Raw genomic sequence first — 22,466 nt, 5'->3', positions numbered from 1 at the left:
CAGAGACCCCTCTGGCATGCCTTGAGTTCTCCTCGGGTACGCCCCCAAGCCTGAAATCCAGCGAGCCCATGCACGGAACTGCAATTTTCCAACCCCGCAGCCAGCACAGCCAAGGACGGGTGAAGAGGCTCTCTGCAGAGACTGGAGCTTTCAGGACAACTTTCCACAGCCTGTTGCCTCAGAGACTCTGGGGTGCTCCCTGTAAATTCCTGGACCCCTCTGCTCCTGACATTCTGATTTGGTGGGCCTGCGATAGGGTCCAGAAGCCAGCAATCCTAGAACATTCCTGGGAGTACATTCTGACCTGCAGCCAGGCTCGGAAGCTGTGCCTCAGGAATATGCCAAAATGATCCTAAGGTGCCTGGGAACTTGCTTGAGCTCTTGCCACTGTGTCCTACCCTTGAACATCAAGTCAGCCTGAGGCAGCTTAGTGTGTTAAGAGAAAGCAAAATACAAAATGAAACTTCCAGGTGAGCTAAACACAAGCTGCTAAGCAGTGTGATACATACGCATGGAGTGGAGTGGGGGGCTGCCAGGCACTTCCTGAAGACCCTTCATAGCCACAAGTTATAAACTCTGATACTTACAAGGCTGTGAGGTAATAGGTGAGGGGAGCGAGCTGTTGGGGCTGCAATGAACTGGAGAGGGCTAGATCTGGGGCTGTAGATTCTCAGCTCTGGCAACCCGTTGCCTTGTGAGGGCACCAGGTGGGGCCGCTACCACCCTCTTTTAAAGAAAAACAGAAACCTGAAGTTGTTAATCTCTCTTATTTTATTTAAAGATTTTATTCATTTATTTTTAGAGAGGGGAAGGGAGAAAGAGAGGAAGAGAAACATGAATGTGTGGTTGCCTCTTGTGTGTCCCCAACTGGGGACCTGGCCCACAACCCAGGCACGTGCCCTGACTGGGAATCAAACCAGCAACCCTTTGGTTCGCAGGCTGGTGATCGATCCACTGAGCCACACCAGACAGGGCGAATCTCTTTTAAACACTGGTAACTAATTTAAATTATATTAAAATACAGTGTGTACTAAACCTTTTCCATTCAAAGTGAGGTCAGGGGAAGCCTCAGTACAACCTGGGAGCTTGTTAGACTTAAACTCTCAGCCCCAGGCCATAACCTGCATTTTAATAAGATCTTCAGGTGACTCATGTACACATTACAGTAAGAAACCCTGAATTACACAAATATATCAGGGAGCTGGAGGTGCTCTGGGCTGCCTGTTCTTGACTCCTGATTCAGGTAAAGCAACCCCACCTGCCAAGACCCAGGAGTGCCCTAAAGACCAGAATTCAGAATTCAGCCACTGCCTAGGGGCTTTTTAGTTATGTCAATTTATTCAAGTGGTATAAAAACCTTCTCAGTGGTAGGACAACAAAATAGAAAGCCTGTAAACATGATTTCATTTCCCATCCCTTCTAAGGAGCTTCCTGTGATAAGAGTAGAATTCCAGTTGGCAAAGGCGGTGATATGGCCATTGTCCCTTTAATACACCCCAGTCCAATGGGGCTGGTTGGGCCCTGCCACTTGATCCCTATGCAGTAAAGGCAATCCCCGTGTAACACAGCTGTTCGGTTCCTAACAAGTGCCGTGTTATGCGAGTCCGTTTTATACAAAACAAAGAACTAGTACAAAAAGGGGTTAGGTTCCAAATTTTTTTAAAAACCCATACTATTATATTTTTATAATTAAAAGAAATATCTTTATTAAAGATATTTTCATCAAAAGTATTACATATTAATATGAATTAAGTAATGTTTTCTTCATCACTACTAAGCTCCATTAACCGAATGTATTTTCTTTTTGACAAGATATCCTCATCCTCTGAACTTTCTTCAGCATTATCTTGATTTCTATGCTCTACTTTCTGCAAAAAATCTGTTATTTTAGATTGCTTGCTTTTAGCTGAGAGATCTTTACACATTTCATTATATGGTGCTAAGCACTTTTGAAGTTCTCTTTTAAACTTTGTGCTCCTTTCAGTACAAGGATCTTCATTTAAGAAATATGATTCTGTTTGGCTAAGTCTAGGCCTTTCTTTACGCTTTTTAGAGTAAACTGTTTAACTTCTTTATTTTCAACAGTGCTATCATCCCCTGAGTTATCTTGGCACATTCCAGAAGTCAATTCCACCAAAATTGCTTGATCAGTTTCTTCTTCTACCAGCAATTCCTGGATATCTTCTAGTCATATCGTGTTAGAGCAAAACCATGTTATAGAAGTACCGTGTTATATGGGGGATACCTTTAAGTTCCATTCACTAGTGACTGGAGGCTCTCTGGCGGAGGGCCTTGGGGGACAGGCCTCATGGCAGCAGACACAGGCAGGCGGGGAAGGAGGCATCTCTCTCTGACTCTCGAAGGAACACTATTGCTCAGATTGCTTGTAGACATCCAGGTGAGGGCTGAGGGCCACAGGAGGGGCTGAGGCACAGGTGCTATCAGAAGCTTGGCTTGGCACTGGGCTGACCACCCAGTCAGTGGCCTTGGTCTTTCCCCTGCAGAAGCCAGACTGCCTGAAACGAGCCTCCAGAACAGGCCATGATGGACAACTGGAGGTTTCAGTCCTTGAAAGGGTTGCAGGCATCACCCGATTGCTCTTTCTCAGTGGCTGAGAGCTCCCCATTCATCTCCTGCAGTGGGTGGTAGACGTAGGACCCATCCAGGTGCCGGCTCTTCTCTGCTCGGGAGCCAAGGAGCAAGGACGTGTTCACCACCATGCTGATCAGCAGAAGGAAAACTAGGACCAGAGTGAGGACCAGCCAGGTGGTCCTGGGGGCAGGAGAGAAATCCTACAGATTCAGGGCTGTGGCAGTATTGGAGGATCAGCCCTCCCTCTCACTTTGCTCTTCCACCCAGAACAGGGGCATAGGGTTGGGCCCTCCAAACACCACACAGTGACTCTCAAGGAGCAAAATGAGCCTTGTGGGGCTGAGGCACAACTCCAGACACATTTGGGGAGCAGTGGGAACAGCTGCTATGTGGGACGCAGCCAGTGCTGCCGTATCTCCTGATATTTCAAGAGAAATCATTAAAATAAAAGGGTTTTATTTAAATGTTACTGATTTCAGATGTTAATAAATCTTTTAAAAATGTTAAATTGTGAAAACCAACTCAAATGACCTAATCCAGCCCCGGGAAGCGTCCGTTTGCATCCCGTGCTCCACAGGGTGTTGCCGACAGACAGAGGCTGGACTCTGGAACAGAGTCCTCCAAGCAGACGGGAGCAGGAAGAACCGACACCACTTCCTCCAAGGCAGGAAGTGGTGAGCACAGGGCGGTACCTTTCAATGATCTTTTTTCCTTCCTACACTCTTCAGCTGAAGCCCTCAAGGCAAAAGCGAACAATGGCAGATTGTTGGGTGCGGACCTGCAGCCACACCCACCAGCCCCCATGGCTTCCCTTCCCCTGCTAGTGGCTGCTAATGGATTCCAGGTTTATAGCTCCTCTCCCTGCTCTGTGCATCAGAAAGCACATTTTCAGTTTTCTCCAGGCCTCACCCCACCAGACTCACTGGGTCAGGATCCCCAGGAGAGACCAGGCACCTGCATTACTGATGAGCTCCCGGGAGCTGCCTCTGGAACAATGCTGGGGAGCTCTTCATTCATACCTACACCTGGTCCACCTCCAGAGGGAGCTGGGCAAAGTGGGTCAGGCCAGGCACCCAGGCCTGGGCTATGGGAGGTGAGAACCAGGAGAATAGAGGTTCTCAAAGCAGGTCCTGGGACCATCAGTGTCAGCACCACCTGGAATGCGATGCTCAGGCTCCTCCCCAGACCTACTGAGGCAGAAACTCTGGGGATGGGGCCCAGCACTCTTTTAATACACCCTCCTCCCTGAGGTCAGGTTTGAAAATGAAGCCTCAACAAAAGGCCTGAGCGCACACAGGTGCCTGAGATATAATGCTAGTTCCTTGGGGCTCGGTGCTTCTGCGCTGGGAGGTGAGAACAAGGTGTGAGTGTCATGAGTAAGGACAGTGAGCCCACACCCAGGCCCCTCAACTCCCATGAGGGTGGTGACCAGAGTCCTCTTCACCATATCCCGTTGAACATCAGCTGTGACTCTCCCTGTGCTCACGTAGGAGGAATGTTACCTGGGTGCCCAGCTGCTGCCTGTTAGCCTTGCCCAGTCCCTTGAAGTAGAGGGAGGGGGTCTTCTCCCACTCCTGCCCCAGGTCCCACCAAAGCACCTACCCAGTGAGAAGGGAGAATTCTCTTGTCTGTAGGGTGACCTCAGGTGGCTGGAGACACTGCTTCACTGTAAGACACCAGTGTGAGGCTGAGGACCTGGGAGGGTCCGGGTCAGCCTTCTCCTGCCCCAGGGGCCTTGGGAGAGGCCATACCTTGGGAGAGAATGCTGTTCAGGGTGGGTGTTTGGGTGAGGTTGCAGCTGCCGGTCTGGGGGTCGCAGGGACACTGGTGCTCACACTCACAAGGCTTCTGGCAGCCTGGCCCATGCCAGCCAAGGGGACACTCTGCAGTGAGGAGACAGGGATACAGAAGTGGAGGCATCAGTGGCAGGGGCTCTCTCGGAACTGACAGGACAGGCCCAAGGTGTGTACAGAGCTGGGCTAAAGGAGAGGTGCACTGCCTACCACATACTCCCTCAGGCCAGACCCTGGAGGCACGCTGAGTGGTGCTCCCTCCTGGCTGACTCAGGGGCCCGTCTATCTTATCCTGAACACAGCTGTCACCGGTAAAGCCAGGGGAACAGATGCGGGTCCCCCAAGCTGGGTCACAGGCAGCTCCATTCTGGCACTGGCACTTCTTGGCACATGTCTTCCCCGAAGTAGCCACTGCTGCAAGCTGGGACGGGGGAAGGAAGATCTTTGCAAATTCTGGCCCTGTCCCTCCCACGCTGGGGCTGACAGGGTTGCAAATGGACCTCAGTCACCCTGAGTGGCCTTTAGGCTCACATATTCTCCTAACAGTTACTGGGAACATGCCAGGCCCTGAGACTGTGCAGTCATGAAGTTTCCAGTCTAGGAGGGAAGGTGGCCAGCAAACTAGAAAGCAAACAAAGTACAAGCGAGAAGTACTGTGGGGATGTAACCTCTTGGCAGCAGGAAACCACTGAGGGGTGGGCTGGTGGGAAGGCCTCTGAGGGCCTGACATTATGCTGAGACTTAGAGAGGAGGAGCAGAGAGGGCACAGTGAGCAGGGAGGGGCTGGAGCACCCAGGGCCTGACAGGTCATACTGAACAGTCAGTTTTTCACCAAGTGTGAAAGAAAGCCACTGAAGGGTTTAAGTTGCATATGGCTGTAGTGGGTTGAATTGTGCCCTGCCCCCCACAGCCAAAAATATGTCCTAATTCCTAGAATCTGTAAAGGGAAACTTATCTGGAAATAGGGTCTTTACAGATACACTTAAGTTAAATATCTTGAGATGAGATCATTTTAGATTTAGGGTGAGCCTGAAATCCAGTGACCAGTGGTCCTTGGTAAGATAACAGAGGAGACTGAACACACAGGAAGGCCATGTGAAGACGGAGGCAGAGATTGGAGTGATGTGGCCACAAGCCAAGGAACACTGGAAGCCACTAAGAGCTGGAAGAGGTAGGAAGGATCCTCCCCTAGATCTTTCAGAGAGAGTATGACTCTAATGATGCCCTGAGTGGCAGAGAACACATTTCTGTTGCTTTAAGCTGCCTAATTTGTAGAATCTGTTGCAGCAGCCCAGGACACTAATGCAGTGATTTACATGTGAGGCGAGAGCGAGAGCCAAGAGCCAAGCAATGTACAGACCAAGAGGCAAGGAGCAAGGCAGTTGCCACAATTACCCTCTCCCCATGTGCCTGTGGGCCAGGGAGGGGCTGGCCTGGTGGCTTTTACCTTCACTGCAGTTGGACCCTGTCCATCCAGCTTCGCAGCGGCAGCCGGCTGCCAAGACAAGACCAAGAAGGTCAGGTGAGGGCCCAGGCAGAACTGGGCAGGGAGAGCTGGGAGCCTGGGTCAGAGCTGCCTCCCCAAAGCCCCCACTCACTCTCTGTGCAGAGCCCATGCTGGCTGCAGTTGGAGGAGCCGCAGTCCAGCTTGTCGCAGGCAGCGCCCCGCCAGAAGTGCCCTGTGCACTGGCAGTGACCCTCCACACAGGTCCCATGGCTGTTGCAGTCAGGTGGCTGGCAGCGGGGCTTGTGAACACACACCACAGTGGACACACTTCGAGGACAGCGCCACATGTTTTCCTGGCTGCAAGGGGACACGGTGTTTGAAGAGAGGCTGTGGGGCTGGCTATCCCCAGCCAGCCCCTCTGACCCCCTACTGCAGCCCCCGAGAGCTGCCTTTCTCCACTGCTTCATCTCCAAACTTCTATTGGTTCTTTATAACCCCCATAGTCCCTCTCACCCCAGGGCCTCTGCAAATGCTGTTTTCTCTGCCCAGAAGGCTCTCCCATCCCTCTGCCTACCCACTTCCTCTTCCTTCAGATCTCAGCTAATGCGTCATTATCCTCAGAAAGCTTTTTTTCCTGACTAATCAAGCCCCCTTCACCAGCTTAGGTAGTACTGGTACATTATATATACTTCCTGTAAGTAGCGAGAGGCAGGGATCCTGGTTCTTCTTGCTCACTGCTGAATCCCCAGGGCCTGGCACATAGGTGCTCAATATTTATTGAATAAGACAGTCAAGAGCAGGCCTGGACATAGACCTCAAGAAGGGGATTCTGGAGTGTTTACCAGTGATCTGACGGGTAACTGGCCAAGGTCCCATTGAGCACAAAGGTAGCGGAGCCCCCTCCATCCAGGTTGATGGCGTTGACCACATCCTGTTTCAGCAGGAACTCTGCCATCTCCCACAAGTTAATGCTGCAGAACAAGAGCAGCACTGTTGACAGTGCCCACTACCATTTCTGGTTTAATTCTTCTTACCTTCCATGGTAGATGATATTGTGCCCATGGTGGCAGGCAAATTTCTAAATGGCCCCCCAAAGATGCTCCATCCTAATCCCTAGAAGCTGTGAATATAATGAGAGATCACTCCCATGATTATATTATGCTACATGGCACAGATGTCCACAAATGGGGACCCAGTCCTGGATTATCTAGGTGGGCCCAATGGAATCATAGAGCCCTTTCAGAGAACTTTCTCTGGCTAGTGGTAGAAAAGGGAGTGAGAGAGACCAGAAATCTGAGGGGATCAGAGGGATTTGACACATTTCTGCTGGCTTGAAGATGGGGAAGGTACTCACATGAGGAGGAATGTGGGTGGCCATAGAAGCTGAGGCCCCCGCTGGCAGCCAACAAGGACACAAAGACCTCACTCCTACAGCTGCAAGGAGGGGCATTCTGCCAACACCCTAAATGAGCTGGAAAGAGGGTTTTTTCCCCCCGAAAGCTCCAGATAGTGCCCTGCCTGGCCAAAAGCTTGACTCTGTCGTGGGATGCCCTGAACAGGGCCCAGTGAGCCCTCTGGATTCATGACCTACAGATCTACGATGCAACAAACGGGTGCTCATTTCTTACACAGCAATAACACGGTAATAATACACTCTTTTTACAGAGCAGGAAACTGGCTCAGAGGGGTTCAGTGACCTGTCTATGGCCACGGAGCTAACAGATAGCCAAGCTGGGACTGAAATCAAGGTCTTCTCTCTGCTAACTTTGTGATCATTTCCTTTCACTCCAACTGAGGCTCAGGAGGAAGGAGGCCTAAACTGTGGGGAGTGAAAAGAAGGGTGTGGAGGAGGATAAGTTCTTGGAAGTGGTACAACCTATGGGAAGGCAGGGGACAGATGGGTATGAACATCCCCAGGGAACAGTTAAGAGGTCTGAGGGGAGCCATCGGTGGGTTTAAGTTCCTCAAAGCAGGACTCAGCTTAGACCTAGAGGCTCTGGTTCCTGGCACTCACCCCCGCTGCTCTGTTTGCCCATCTGCATGGAAAAGCACGAGGTGCCCCTTCCGGTCATGGCCCACAGCCGTCCTGGCTGATATCACATTCATAAATTTGCTGAAGGAACCTGAAAGAGAAGCAGCAGGGCTGATCACCGGTCCTTCAGGAGGCCTTCTGGGCTTCCTGTCAGTCCAACACTACCTCCCAGTCCATGCCATCCAGTGTTTCACTGCCTCTCTACTGCCCCATTCCAGTCTCACATAGGAACCAAAGGGCTCTTGGCTCTTCTTAAACTGTAAATCAAATAATGTCAGCCTCCAGGTGAAAACCTTCTTATAGCTTCCATTGTTCTTAGAGCAATGTCCAAACACTTTACCAAGGCTCACCAGGACCATCCTGGCCTGCTCTCTTATGTCATCACCCTGCTGCCACTTTCTGTTCCCTCTAGCTGGACTGAGCGTCTCCTCAGCTCTTCCCATGGCTTGCTCCTTTTAATCTAAGTCACCCCCTCATAAGGTCATCCCTGACTGCTCATTCTAAAATAGCCTAATTCCACATTAGGGCCATGGTGTACCTTCTCTGCCCCAGCATTCATTTCAGTGGTTTTCAAACTTGAGTGTCCATCAAAATCACCCAGGGGGGCTTGCTAAAACACACAAGTTTGAGCCTCACCCTCAGGGATTCTGATCCTGTAGGTCTGAGGTAGGTCTGAAGTTCTGCATTTATAACAAGCTCCTGGGTGACACAAATGCTGCTGGTCCACTAATATTTTAGCAGCACTTCTCTATTCCCTTGTCAGTAGCCTCTTACCCTCAGCTTTATTTTTCTTTCTTAGCACTTACCACTTCTTTTTAGCAAATTATATTTTTCTCTCTTATATATTGAGCGCCAGGCACCTTATCTGTCTTAATCCCTGATCCCCAGTACCTAGAACAGTACTTATTGAAAGACTTCCCCCATGGCCCCACTGGTCCTGGTTCTCACCCCACCCTACCTGTCTCCTGTGTCTCATCGCACTCAGCTGCCTGGCTCTCATTGATGTAGATGCATCCATTCCGAATCAGCCACACAACCCCGCTCAGCAGCTGCACAAATGGATTTTCAGTGTCCAGCACCTCCTCTTCAGATAGGTACCTGGACACAGGGAAGGTGTGAGGTTCAGTTACCAGCAGGGGCAGCTGTGGGTGGTAGGGCTCCTCCCGCACCCCACCCCCAACAGCCTGGCTGCTTCAATTTTCCTACTGCCCCCCAGGAGCCTGCCTGGTCCTGATCCTAAAAGCAGCCTTATAAACAGTCTACACAGTCCGGGATACATGTCATTTAATAGAAACAACCTTTAATTTCCCAGGCCATCATCCTGGCCAAACTACCACCTGATGTCTGTGGAGCTCTTAACTGGCCTCCTTGCTTCTACAATGGCCCTCCAGCCTAGTCTTCAGCCAGGGTTAGAGAAAACTTTTAAATAATCAAAGTCAGTCCTATCATCCACCCTCTGATACTCAGTCCTTCCTTCAGTACTTCATGTACAGCATGCTCCTATGCACCTCTGAGCCTCAGCCCTTGCTGTTCCTTCTGACCACAATGCTCTTCCTCCAGTTCTGACCCTGGCAGACTTGTGATTAATCTTCAGGCCTCAACTCAGACGTCACCTTATCAAACAAGCCTTTCCTGATCACCCTCCCTAAAATCAACACTCTATTTACAATCGGTTCACTGTGTTCATTGTTTCATGACACCATACACGATATTAATATGTTTAAATTATCTCCTTGGCCTCTGTTTATTTTTCCTAGTAATGGGAGAGGTCCGTGAAGGCAAAGGCTGTGTCTGCTTGTTCACTGCTATACATTATCTCCGGTATACAGCACATTACTTGACACAAAGCAAACGCTCAATGATAGTGGATGACAATAAAAACCCTGTAAAATGGGTATTACTATCCTCATTACGCAGATGAGGAAACGGAGGCTCAGCTTGGTTAGGTGAGCTGCATACGTCAGTATGCGGATACAACCCTCTGCCCACAACAGTCACTGGGCTCCCTGCTTCCTCACCCGGTGACCAGGGTCCCGTCGCGGCGGATTCCAAACTGCGCGTTCTGTAGCCCCCCGGCGCTGCTCACCCGCCGCCCGTCGCTCACCACGTTCCCCAGGCACTCGCCGGTGGCCATGCGGAAGAAGCCGCCGTTCTGGGCGACGAGGCAGCCGGCCTCCCGCGTAGTCTCTTCCACAGTGGCGCGGCGCCTCGACGCGCAGCCGCCAGGCCCACCGGGCTCCAGCACCGAGAAGGTGCGCAGGGGCTCCGCGACCCGCGTCAGGTGGCCATTCACGGCGCGATCCGCGAAATGCGAAACGAACGTGCGCACCGACGGGCCAGGGGCGCCCGCGGACGCGGGGGCAGACTGCCAGCTGTCGTGCTCGCGGCTGCCCACGCGCACCCTTGTGCAGTCCCGGGCTGAGCGCGCGCGCGCTCGGGGGTAGGGCAGCAGCAAGTCGTCGTCCAGCGAGGCCCTGTGGGACAGTGGCGGCCGCGAGCTTAAAGGGCTGTGGCCAGGCGGGGGTAATCCCCAGAACCTGGCACACCCCCGACCACTCCCGGGAGCGGTACTCACCCCCAACCGAAGCCGCCAGACACCTTCCAGAACAGTATAAGGAAGAGAAGCTGGCGACCCATGGAGGCCGCCATGTTGAATTCGGGCCTTGGGTCACGTGGGCTGGACCCACGTTACTCTAGACCTCTGGTGGCAGCTTTCAGCTCTTACAGATTTAGTAACCTTCGGTTGTGGGTATGGCGGGAATTTTCTGTAATTTACTGTGCTTTCTTGGGACGGTGCGTGGCGGTAGGGTGGTGGCGGGAACTTTAAAAAAAAAAATTTTATTTATTCATTTTTAGAGAGTAGGTAAGGAAGAGAGAAACATCAATGTGTGGTTGCCTCTCAAGCCCCCGGAACAGGGGACCTGGCCCGCAGCCCAGCCCGTGCCCTTACTGGGAATCAAACCTGCGATGCTTTGATTCACGGGCAGGTGCCCAATCCACTGGGCCACACCAGCCAGGCTGGCAGGAACTTTTAATGTTGATGTAGTTTCAACCCTACAGAAGTTGCAAGAGCAGCATAAAAACTCCAGCGTAAGGGAAAAATTGGGACAACTGTAATAGAATAACCATTAAAAAGTAAAAAAGAAGACTCCCGTATACCTTTTACTTATCTTTACTGATTTTTAACATTTGCCCCATTTGCTTCAGTATTTGTACTTGATTCATATGAATTTTTTTTCTGAACCATTTGTAGCCAAGTTGCAGACATCATGATCCTTCACCTCAGTAATAAACTAGGTATCTTATACCTACAGATACACTTTCTTGCATAACCGTCGGCAGCCGTCCGTCTCGAGAGACGATGATGTAGCTTCTTAAGAGTCTATCTGCACCGCCGAGAATGGTTGTGCAGTCCGACTCGGGAGTGACACGGTATCTGTCTCCTCCCGTGTTGAATCGACATCTTGCGATGACGCTGGAGTGTCCTCTCCAGTGAAGCTGAAGCTACAGAGCCTGGGCAGGGTGATATGGAGGGTCTGCTGTTGCCCATGCAGCAGACCCCCCCCTCTCTTCGCAGCTGAAGGGTCCAAGGGAAAGACGGAGTCAATACAGCTTGGCTTCAGGTGCGCCGCAGGAGTTTCCGGTGTTGACTACAACGTCAAACCGCCTTAGGGACTCCGGCTCCGGATTTTCTGTCGGGGTTTACTCCCTTAGCCTTTCCCCTGAAGAGGTATGCCGCAAGGCAGCGGAGGTTTTTTGGAGTCAGAGTTTTCCTTCTCTGATGTGCCCTGACTGGAAGATCGAACCAGCGACACTTAGCTCGCAGGCCGACGCTCAATCCACTGAGCCAAACCAGCCAGGTTTGCATAACCACATGTCAAGTAAAATCAGGACATTTCATATTGGTAGAGTTTTTTTTTTAACTGTTCATGGTTTATATTAGAATTTTGAATTGTCCCTATAATGTCCCTTTAAAAAGAGGAGGCCCCAAATGGAGTCACTGGTGCTAAGCTCCACATCACTAAATAGAGACTTAATACTTAACGTAATTGCAACTTCAGCCCCTCTCAGGAAAGTAATCTTAACCCATCAGTCTGAATTTTCCTTATCAGCGACTATAGAGGTAATGTATGTAGACAAAAAAAGTTGTTTTATGGAAAGTAACCTCACAAGGTGATCTGATCACAAGGCATATAACTTCTGTCGTGAAAGGCTTATCTTTGCTTTAAGCAAGCCAGGTTCATTGTTTTGTTTCTATGCATCTAGGTTAACACACCTTTGAAATCCCCCGTTTTAGGCCCCTCCTTCTAAAGCAAGAGAGCACAAGTCTTAACTATCTATAATCATAATCCAATTCCTGCCTTGCTTTCTCCCATCTTCCAGTAATTTCCCTTATACCTCCTTCTTAATCTCAAATGCATAAAAGAAACCGTTGTTCTCTGAAGGATTTTTCTCAATCTGTTGAGATCTTGCTTTCAGGCATATCCTGTGTTTAGCTCAAATAAATTATTATAAAAATTCTGTTCAGGTTTGGACATTCTTGTTACAGAGCAGGGCCCCAAAATTCCCTAGAGCCTGCAGTTGGGAATGGGGGAAGGGGACAGCTTTCAAGATGCCTTTGCATATCTATGGCTGGTAGCTAGTGTCTTAGTTATGCAAACTGTTTTGTTCTTCTAAGACCCCAAGGCGATGGGAGGAGTTTTGACTATGGAATGATGAGAAAAGAGCATACAGGGCCTGCGCAAGGTTCTGTGAATAGACAGAACCGATTAGATTACCCTGCCCACTTGGTCACAGGCTGCGGTCAGGGATTTGAAAATAAGGGGGCAGTCATTTTGCAGGGAAGAGAACCATGCAGTTTGTAATGAAGCAGGAGGGCACCATTCGGTTTTAGAAGGAAAGAGATCTACACGGTTTGCTAGGAGGTAGAAGAGGAGATCCATGCGGCTTTGAAAGGGAAAGGAGAACTCCATGCGGTTTACAAGGAGGTAGAAATAGAGCACCATGTGATTTTAGAAGGAAAGAAAGATCCATGTGGCTTTAAAAGGGCAAAGGACCATGAGTGATCCAGTGCAACATGGCACATGTTTTCCTGGACTGTTACACAGAGGCTGATGACATTGTGTTACAGAGTGAGGGTCTCCAAAAATCCCCAGAGCCTGAAGATTGGGGGATGGGGAAAAGGGAACAGCTTTTAAGATGCCTTTGCATGACTATGGCTAGTAGCTTAGTTTCTCAGTTATACAAATGGCTTTGGTTCTTCCAAGGCCCCAAGAAGATGGGAGGGGTTTGAACCATGGACTGGTGCAGAAAGAGCATACAGAGCCTGCACAAGGATCTGTGAATGGTCAGAATTGGTTACCACGCCCACTTGGTCACAGGACTCAGACAGTGATTTAAAATAAGGTGGCAACCATTTTGGAGAGGAAGAGGAGGAGAGGAGATCTACACGGTTTGCAGGAAGGAGATCTCCATGCGGCTTTGAGAGAAGGAGAGGAGATCCACACGGTTTGCAAGGAGGGCAGGGGCGAACTCCATGCGGCTTTGAAAGGGCAAAGAGAAACCATTCGTGATCCAGTGCAACATGGCACATGTGTGAGAAAGTCTCACAATAAAAACCGGGACACAGGACTTGAGCAGCAAAGCGAGGCGTTTATTCACGAGTCTGCAGAGTCTGGGGCACCCTCAGCCAGGAGAATGTGCACGCAAAGTAGACAAAGAAAACTGGTTTTATGGTAAAGTGCCCCACCCTAAAGTTAAATTGATTAGCTTCCCCACCCCTCTCCTCCTTCCGAGTTTCTCCATTACTGGTTACTCCGGAGTTACAATCTAACCCGATCATCTAAATGCCCCTATTGTGATTTGTAAATATGCTAATACTGTCACATCCCTTCTCAGAGACCTTTTAATTACATTTGCCCTTTGTTATTACTGATTTTCTACTGGTTCGGGAGTCACTATTTCCTTGTTTCCTACACATGTTTTCCTGGATTGTTATATGGAAGCTGATGGCATCGTGCCCCTGATCCAGAAGGAGATAGTTGACAGATAAGAGATGGAGAACTTCTGGGCATGTTTTTGGCTTCTAGCTCTTAGGTTCAGTAAGAGCCTCAAAACTCCCACCCAATAAGTTGATTAGCAGGAAGTAAAAAATCACAAACAATGACTATTGAGCAGTCCAGTGAAAAGTTCCTCAAATCTTGCAAAGCACCAGTAGGAGGTAGAAAATTTTTTACTCCCTTATTCTATTCTTCTCCCCAGCAACATGCCCAATAAATCACCAAGTACCTTCTCCCGAACAACATACCCAACAGAACACCAAGTGCCTCGTTGTTCCCACTATTGTTCGCGCCGTTACCCCCAGACTCAACCCATTGTTCCTGCCGTTACCCCCAGGCCAAACCAATCACTAGGCGCCCAGATACCCTGTTCCAGTCATCCTCTATCCCTCCCTTTAAAACCTTGTCATCCTGTACACCAGCTGCTGTTCTCTCCTTTGAGACAGCCCGGCAGGTTCCTCTTAATAAATCTTGCATCTCAGCTTCCTTGGTTTCGGTTTTTACTATTTCTAACACTAGCCTTTTGGGGAGCAAGGGAAGTGCTGGGTCCCGTAGGAGAACAGGGCTCTGAGCTGAAGTGCTCACTGTCCTCCCCAGGTTGGAATATTGTAAATAAAGACCTGTTTTCCTCGACATTTATTGTTAGGTTTTACACAAAGGTGCCAAGTGAAGGAACGCCTTTTCACTCTGTAACACTCTTACATCAACATGTGCCTGATAGACCCCTTTTGTCTTTTGAAGGAAGCAATCTTGCCTGAAACAGTCCACTCTTTTTCTCTTGTTTATAAAAGCCTTCCACTTTATACATCTCCTTGAAGCTCCTTTCTAATTGCCAGATGGGATGCTGCCTGATTCGTGAATCATTTAACAAAACCAATTAGATCCTCAAATTTATGAAGTTAATTTTTTAACAGTCCTTTGTAGCTAATTTCCTCACATCCAGAATCCAATGCAGGAGTTAGTTACACTTAATTGCTGTGGGCCTTTGGTCTCCCTGAATCTGGAACAGTGCTTCAGTCTTTCTTTGTCTGTAATGATCTTGACATTTTGGAAGAGGATAGGCAGGTTAGTTACATAACTTGCAGGGATCCTTGTTAAAATATTAAGAACTTCAGGATGTTGAGAGCAGAGTGAAAGCAAGTGTGGGACTCCTCTGTGCGCAGGCCCTGACACCTGCGCAGGCCCTGACACTTTCACAGGCTGGATGCCCATGAGCTGGCCTGTTATTTTGTAGCATGCACTTCAGTGTCCCTTTGAGAGGATACTTCTTTTCAGGCCTCTGTTCGAGGCAGTCTCTAGGGTTAGGTGGCGCCTATTGGTGCCAGTGCAGTGCATGGGCCACCTAGGAGCCAGCACAAGTCTGGTTGGCCTTTGGTGCCATGGGTACTCAGGGCCAGGCCAGAACCTTTCTTCCTATAGTCAGTATGATTAGTGCTTCAACTCAAGACTCCTCTTTGAGCCACTGCTCCTAAGGGCCTCTCAGGGTGAGAGTACTGGGTTGGATTATGTTCCCCTAGAAACATGGAATGTGACCTTCTTGGGAAGTAGAATCTTTGCAGATGTGATTAGGTAAGATGAGATGATACCGGAGTAGGGTGGGCCCTAAATCTAGTCTGACTGGTGTGCTTATAAGAAAAGAGACACAGAGACACACAAAAGAAAGAAGGCCATGTGAAGACAGACAGAGACTAGAGTAAGGCAGCTACAAGCCAAGGAGTGCTGAGGATTTCTGGCACCTGTTGGGAACTGGGGGAGTGGGATTGTGGGCAACCACTCCTCATGGTTTAAGGAACTGTAGCCCTGGCCTGAGCATGACAAGCCGCCAGCTTTCTGGCTACGCTTGCCTCTAAGTCTCAACATAAGGCTGCGTGCGGAACATGACTGACAACCACTCAGAGGGTTGCCATGGGAATTGGATCAAAGGATGCTCATTATGCTCATTATATTTTAGAACTTGCTCTGCTTTCCTTATCAGAATGTAGTGTAAGCTATCTCTAGGAAGGAGTATATGAAACCTTGCACCTGGTCCGGATGTTTTATGGACCTTGACACAGACTGGTTACTGTGACTCCTATACTGGTATGTGTAATCTGTTACTGTCAAACGCCTAATGACTATTGACGATTTATGAATTTTAGCCTTGTATCTTTCATATGTATCCTCTGTAATAAAAGGCATAAGGGATGAAGGTTTGGCTGCTGGTCTCCATTAGAGAGGCAGTCACCTTCCTTCCCCCAGACATAATAAAGTGTCCTGGGTAAAAGTTTGTTCTGCCGGGGTCATGAAGCCTCTGCTGGACAGAGCAACTTCCAACTGAGCCTAGGGTGTGTGTGGCACCTGCGCCATATTGGATGGAACAGATTCTTCCTTCAAGGCTTCAGAGGTCTGCTGACACCTTAATTTCTAAACTAACAGTGGCTTTGGCATACAGAAAACTTCCGGCCAAGATGGAGGCTTAGACGGACGCGCTAGGTCTCCCTCTACAACTAGAGAGGAATACAACTACTTCAAAACAAAGGATAACTAGAAATTCCAGAAAATAAAACTACACGGAAGCCCAACATATGAAGTTATAAACCAGCGGCATCTTTTGGGCAGGTAAGAGCAAAAGAGGGCGGCGCTGTTTGCGGTCGCACCTGGGACAGCGGCGGGGAGAACAATCCCGGCTGCAGTCGAACCCCCGGCAGCTTGCGACCCCAACGCTGGGGAAAGCAGCCACCACATCGCCTTGAACAGTGAGGCCCAGGGGGGCGGGAGGACGGATCCCGGTCTCCTAGCGGAATAACTGTGTGAATCCATCTTGGACCCCCGCCCCCAAAGAAAGCGCCGCAGGGCTGCGAAATAGGTCGCGGACAGGCACCGGTCGCTGGATTGTGATGACAAAGCACCACAGCACAGCAAGAAAGGCTGCCGAACGGCGGCCGGTGGCTGGGTCATTATGAGTACACAGGCACTGCCCCCTACAGCCGGCCCAAGAAAACAAAACGCATCTGTCAAAATGAGGCAGACAACCATAGAAGTACCGGTGGCTCAGCTCACCAGGCAACAGATGGAGAACCTGACAGATGAACAGATAAGAAACCTGTCAGATGCTCAGTTCTGGGCCATTGTTATCAGGTGGCTTACAGAATTCACAAAAGATCTGGAAAAAGATGAGAAAGAAGCGAAAAACACTCATAACGAAAGGAACAAAACCACATACGAGACAGATGGTGAGGAAAAAAAATCCAGAGTTCATTTCAACAAACTGGAATATGGAGAAGGAACAAGCAGTCAACCAATGCAGCGAGAGGAAATGGGAAGCAATGATGAGAGGATCAGAAACCTCTGGGACAGCTATAAAAGGCCCAACATAAGAATCATTGGTTTGCCAGAGAATGAGGAAGATGAACTAGAACTTGAAAAATTGAGTGAAAATATAATAAAGGAGAACTTCCCAGACTTGGGGAAGGAAATAGACTTACAGGTCCAGGAAGCACAGAGAGTTCCAAGAAAACTGGATCCAGGGAGAACCACTCCAAGACACATTATAATCAAAATGTCAAAAATTAAAGATAAAGAGAGAATCTTAAAAGCAGCAAGAGAGAATAAAAGAGTTATGTACAAAGGGGTCCCAATTAGACTATCAGCTGACTTCTCAAGGGAGACCCTGCAGGCAAGAAGGGACTGGCAAGAAATATTCAAAGTAATGAAAATCCAAAACCTACAACCACGAATACTCTATCCAGCGAAATTGTCATTCAGAATAGAAGGACAGAGAAAGTGTTTCCAGGACAAAATAAAACTGAAAGAGTTCATTAGATCCAAACCACTGTTATATGAGATGTTAAAGGGACTGGTTTAAAAAACAGAAGCTAAGGAGATGAAACAAAGGCAAACTAAATAGGCAACGAGAGTGGAAAAGGAACCGTGGGTACGGGAAGCATATTGGGGGGAGGTCAACAGGGAGGGGGAATGGGGAAAGGGAGATGATATAGGAATTGGGGATCAAGGTAGGAGGGAATGGAATAGACGGAGAGAGGTTGGGAGGAACTGTATGCACAACTAATGGACATAATCTAAAAGGGGGGGACAACTGGAGGGAGGGGGGCCACCGGGTGGAGGGGAGCAGAGGGAAGGGAAATTGGCACAAATGTAATATTTTAATCAATAAAACACATTAAATCTGAAAAACAAAATAAAATAAAATAAAATTAAAAAAAAAAAAGAACTATAGGTATGGGGAACATATTGGGGGGAGGTCAACAGGGAGGGGGAATGGGGAGAGGGAGGGAGATGATATAGGAATTGAGGATCATGGTAGGAGGGAATGGAACAGACAGAGAGAGGTTGAGAAGAGCTATGTGCACAACTAATGGACATGATCTAAAAGGGGGGGACGACTGGAGGGGGGGACCACCGGGTGGAGGGGAGCAGAGGGAAGGGAAATTGGCACAAATGTAATATTATAATCAATAAAACACATTAAAAAAAAAACAAAACTAACAGTGGCTTCAAATGGGCCCCCAAGAGCATCTCTGAGGCCTGTGAGGGAACCAAAGTTAGTTGACTTCAGTTAACCACATTCAGAATGACCGCTCCTCTTGGGGATTAAATGACCTGGCCTGATGCAGGTATATTGATGTGGAGAGATTAGTTCTTTCTGTTCCAGGGTGCCAAAACCATCAGCAAACAAGCAAAGGCCTGCCACCAACTTCCCTGCTTCTGGAGTCCTCTTTTCTCTATATCAACTAGGAGTTGGCAAGTGGCGGGCATTCTCTGGCCAGTTCTGACCTTTGGCCTTTTTCCCTACTTTGATGTTTGTCACTCCTTTGCCAAGTTGTTCTGAGCACATAAGTGCCACAGAAATTCTCCATTTGAACTGAGTAGCCTGTTACATTAATTAAACAAGGAGGCCTGGCCATTAGACTGATGTGGCTGTAATGCCATGGCTGCCTACAAAGTAAGTAACCTAAAACTTAAACCTGTAAGTGCCTCAAGATTATGAAATCAAAATGCTAACAGTTAACTAGGCTTTAAGCTATAGCCTATCAGTTTCCTTCTATTGCTTCCCCACTTCCTCCATAGGAATGTTCTGGTTCCTGTGGCCAAGTGCTCCTAACCACTTCCAGTTTGGTGCTCCCTGATTTGAATTAACTTTTGCTCAGATAAACTTAAAATTTTAAATATGCCTCAGTTTATCTTTGAACAAGCCCCAAACCACAGTTCTAGCCAAATCAGCTAACTGACTCACGGCCTTTTCCTTTGCACTCACCTATTCATTTGGAATACCTAGGTGCCCTCTTAGCATCCTCATCTGGGTTCCACTGAGGCAGGAAAATAAGAAGCTAGGGAAATTCCTTGACAAGTGGAATAAGGGACACTGAGACAAAATAAGTAAACAAGGCCAAACAATTTGAGTAAGTTACAGTCAGCTAATGAATCACAAGGTTTTATCTTCCCTAACCAAGGACACTTAGGAGCAAATGGTTTATACACTCCAGACCATCCAGGGGCAGACTGGCTTTGGTCCCAGTCCCTTTTTAGTAATGTACTTTAAAAATAAAACTAACCAGAAAAATAAGCTTGATCCCTCTATACTTATATTTTGATGAATCAACATACTGAAAGAGACACCTGAAAAGCTAATGAATATTCCGTTAAGACCCTCCCCTGAGACCTCCCCTAGGATTCTGCTCAGCAGGCAAAGAAAGAAAAAAGCCTCAAGACAAAGAATGTAGGGCACCCTCTCCCTTGCAGGAACACACCCACCCCTTTCCCTTCCTACACTTCTTCCCCCACAGGCACTGTTCTTAGCTTTAACAAACATACTCAGTCCACTGCATGCTTTCAGTAGAGCACACCCACGCCTTCTATCTGCTGTTTTTCTCCTGAACTCTAAGGGACTCCACAAGACTTGCAACCAGGGAGCAGTGGACAGCAGCAGCTGGTCCCAGGCTAACCCCCTGAACCTACCTCCAAGGCCCCCTTTTTCTCTTTCTCCTGCCTTAAACCCTTTCTTTGTTTCACTCAGCTTTAATAAACATACTCTCAAAATTGCCTGGACTCGTGAAATTTTTCCTACGCAAACTCAATACTCATGTTACAGAACCCCTGGGCTGCTCCAGTTGAAAACAAACCCATGGGCTCTTTAGTTAGGGGCCCGATTGCCCACCGCCAAAATTATAACTCTCAATACCAGAGTTTGGTGAAAAGAAAAAGAATTGTTTATTTAACAGTTATATAGATTTAGTTATTTGCGGATTTCTGTTGTTAAGTCTTATGCTCTTTAAAATACCCACAAACACATATCCTTGCCTCCCCCCCTTCCAAACCAGGCTAGTTTTAGGAAAGTCAGAGAAACCGTTTCCCTACTTTCCAAACACAGTTCAGCTTTACCAGCAGCTGCCAATCATTCAATCTGATTGGGGAGGTCCTTTCTGTGCTGTGGTGCCCTCCAGCTCTCAATGCAGAACCACCTGGATTCTCAGCCTCCTTGCAAACTGTCTTCTTCCTGCAAACTGCGCGGATCTCCTTTCCTTCTCAAAACCGCATGGCGAGAGCCTCTTAACGCAGCCTGGAGACCCCTTCTCCAAGCCACATGGAGAAGGCCCCTTCACCAAGCCACGTGGAGGGAGCACACGAGAGAGCGAGAGCGAGAGAGCAAGCGCACGAGCGCGCCAGAGAGTCAGAGCACCAGAGCCAGAGCGCGAGTGAGAACCCGAGTCAGAGAGCGAGAGTGTCTCAGAGTGAGAGCACGAGCGAGAGCCAGAGAGAGTCCGAGTCAGAGCGCCAGAGCGAGAGCCAGAGTGCCAGTGAGAGCCAGAGCCGGAACGAGAGCTTGAGAGACTCTGAGCTAAAATGTCTGCAGCTGCTTATATATCCCTGACTGCGTCATCTGACGCAGTGGGCGTTGCAAACAGTTCTGACCATTCACAGGTCCTTACGTAGGCTCTGTGTGCTTTCTCCATACTGTCCCCTGGTTCAAGACTCCTCCCATCTGCCTGAGGCTTTGGATGCATTAAATCCATTTGCATAAGAAAGACAGTAGCCACCAGCCTCAGGCATGTGGAAGCATTTGAAAAGCTGCTTACTTCTCCCCATCCCCCAGCAGCAAACTCTGGGGATTTTTGGACTCCCCTGTTTCTGTAACACTCACACATTACTGGCTGACCAGAGGCAGACCTGCTCCGGGCCCAGACTCCGTCTGGTAACACTATATCATTTGTGATTCAACAGATTGAGCTCCCCTAAGTGCTAAATGCTGATGAAGCAGACAACTGGCCCTGCCTTCCTGGATCTTAGATTTGAATGGGGGTGGGGAAGAGGCAGGATACAGAGAGAACAGTGTCTCCGGGGTGAGGGGGTCTCTGTGAGTCCATTTAGACAGACACATAAAGTCTAGGAAAGAAGGAACAGTTGTGGGGAGTTGGGGGCCACAGCCTTGCAGGCAGAGGGCACTGCAGAGCCTAGAAGAAGGGCAGAGCTTGGTGAAAGGAGGAGGAAGGTCAGCCAGCAAGGAGAGCAAAGCAACTGTGGGTGAGGGGAGGAATGAAGTGGGAGGGCCAGGTCAACCCAGATCCCACAGGGCTTGAGGCAAATGAGTTTGGATTTTAGCCCAAGTAAAATAGGAAGACACTAGAAGTTTTTATTTTTTAATTAAACTTTTATTGAAGTATAATTTATCTTTTTTAAATTTTATTTTTATTCTTTTTCTATTACAATTGTCCCACTTTTCCACCTTATTGCTACCCCCCACCCAGCCCACCCCTTCTCCCACAGTCAATCCCCATCCCGTTGTCCGTGTCCATGGGTTATTAATACTAGTTCCTTTACTAAAGCCTTCCCTTACTTACCCGCTTCTCTCCCTCCCCCCTCCCCGCTGATAACTGTTACTCTGTTCCTTGTTCAATTTTGTTCATTTGTTTGTGTTGTTCATTAGTCTCCTGTAATAGGTGATATCATACGGTATATTTCTTTCATTGCCTGGCTTATTTCGCTAACCATAATTCTCTGTCGTTCCATCCATGTTGTTGCAAATAGCAGTTCCTTCTTTCTTTCTGCTGCATAGTACTCCATTGTGTAAATGTACCACAGTTTTTTGATCCACTCATCTACAGATGGGCACTTAGGCTGTTTCCAGCACTTGGCTATTGTAAACAGTGCTGCTATGAACATAGGGGTGCATAGGTTCTTTTGAATTGGTGTTTCAGGATTCTTTGGGTAAAATCCTAGCAGTGGAATTGCTGGTTCAAAAGGCAGTTCCATTTTTAGTTTTTTGAGGAAAGTCCATACTATTTTCCATAGTGGCTGCATCAGTCTGCATTCCCACCAACAGTGCACTGGGTTCCCTTTTCTCCACATCCTCGCCAGCACTTGTTGTTTGTTGATTTGTTGATGATGGCCATTCTGACTGGTGTTAAGTGGTATCTCATTGTGGTTTTTATTTGTATCTCTCTGATGGCTGGTGCTGTTGAGCGTTCTTTCATATGACTATGGACCCTCTGTATATCCTCCTTGGAGAAGTGTTTGTTCAGGTCCTTTGTCCATTTTTTAATTGGGCT

At 48.5% G+C, this 22,466-nt stretch overlaps 1 protein-coding gene across 2 annotated transcripts; it reads right to left on the bottom strand.

Moving 5' to 3' along the window:
- Positions 1-795: 795 nt before the first annotated feature.
- On the bottom strand, positions 796-10,550 carry NAGPA (N-acetylglucosamine-1-phosphodiester alpha-N-acetylglucosaminidase). Of its 2 annotated transcripts, XM_090277058.1 has the most exons (10): positions 10,440-10,550; positions 9,883-10,338; positions 8,823-8,962; positions 7,847-7,955; positions 6,675-6,803; positions 5,984-6,189; positions 5,833-5,880; positions 4,344-4,475; positions 4,195-4,258; positions 796-2,772 (listed from the first exon to the last, which is right to left on the bottom strand). In XM_090277058.1, exons 1-10 carry the CDS (start codon positions 10,511-10,513, stop codon positions 2,562-2,564), a joined length of 1,569 nt encoding a protein of 522 aa, XP_090133184.1. In that variant the 5' UTR covers positions 10,514-10,550; the 3' UTR covers positions 796-2,561. The 2 variants fall into 2 exon arrangements, with proteins under 2 accessions (XP_090133184.1, XP_090133185.1); XM_090277059.1 differs by lacking the exon at positions 5,833-5,880.
- Positions 10,551-22,466: the final 11,916 nt, after the last annotated feature.

This window comes from Furipterus horrens, unplaced genomic scaffold (assembly GCF_987537825.1).
Source record: "Furipterus horrens unplaced genomic scaffold, mFurHor1.1.pri manual_scaffold_5, whole genome shotgun sequence".
Classification (NCBI taxonomy): Eukaryota; Metazoa; Chordata; class Mammalia; order Chiroptera; family Furipteridae; genus Furipterus; species Furipterus horrens.
Note: the sequence above shows the minus strand (reverse complement) of the source record. Positions and strands in the feature narration are given on the sequence as shown.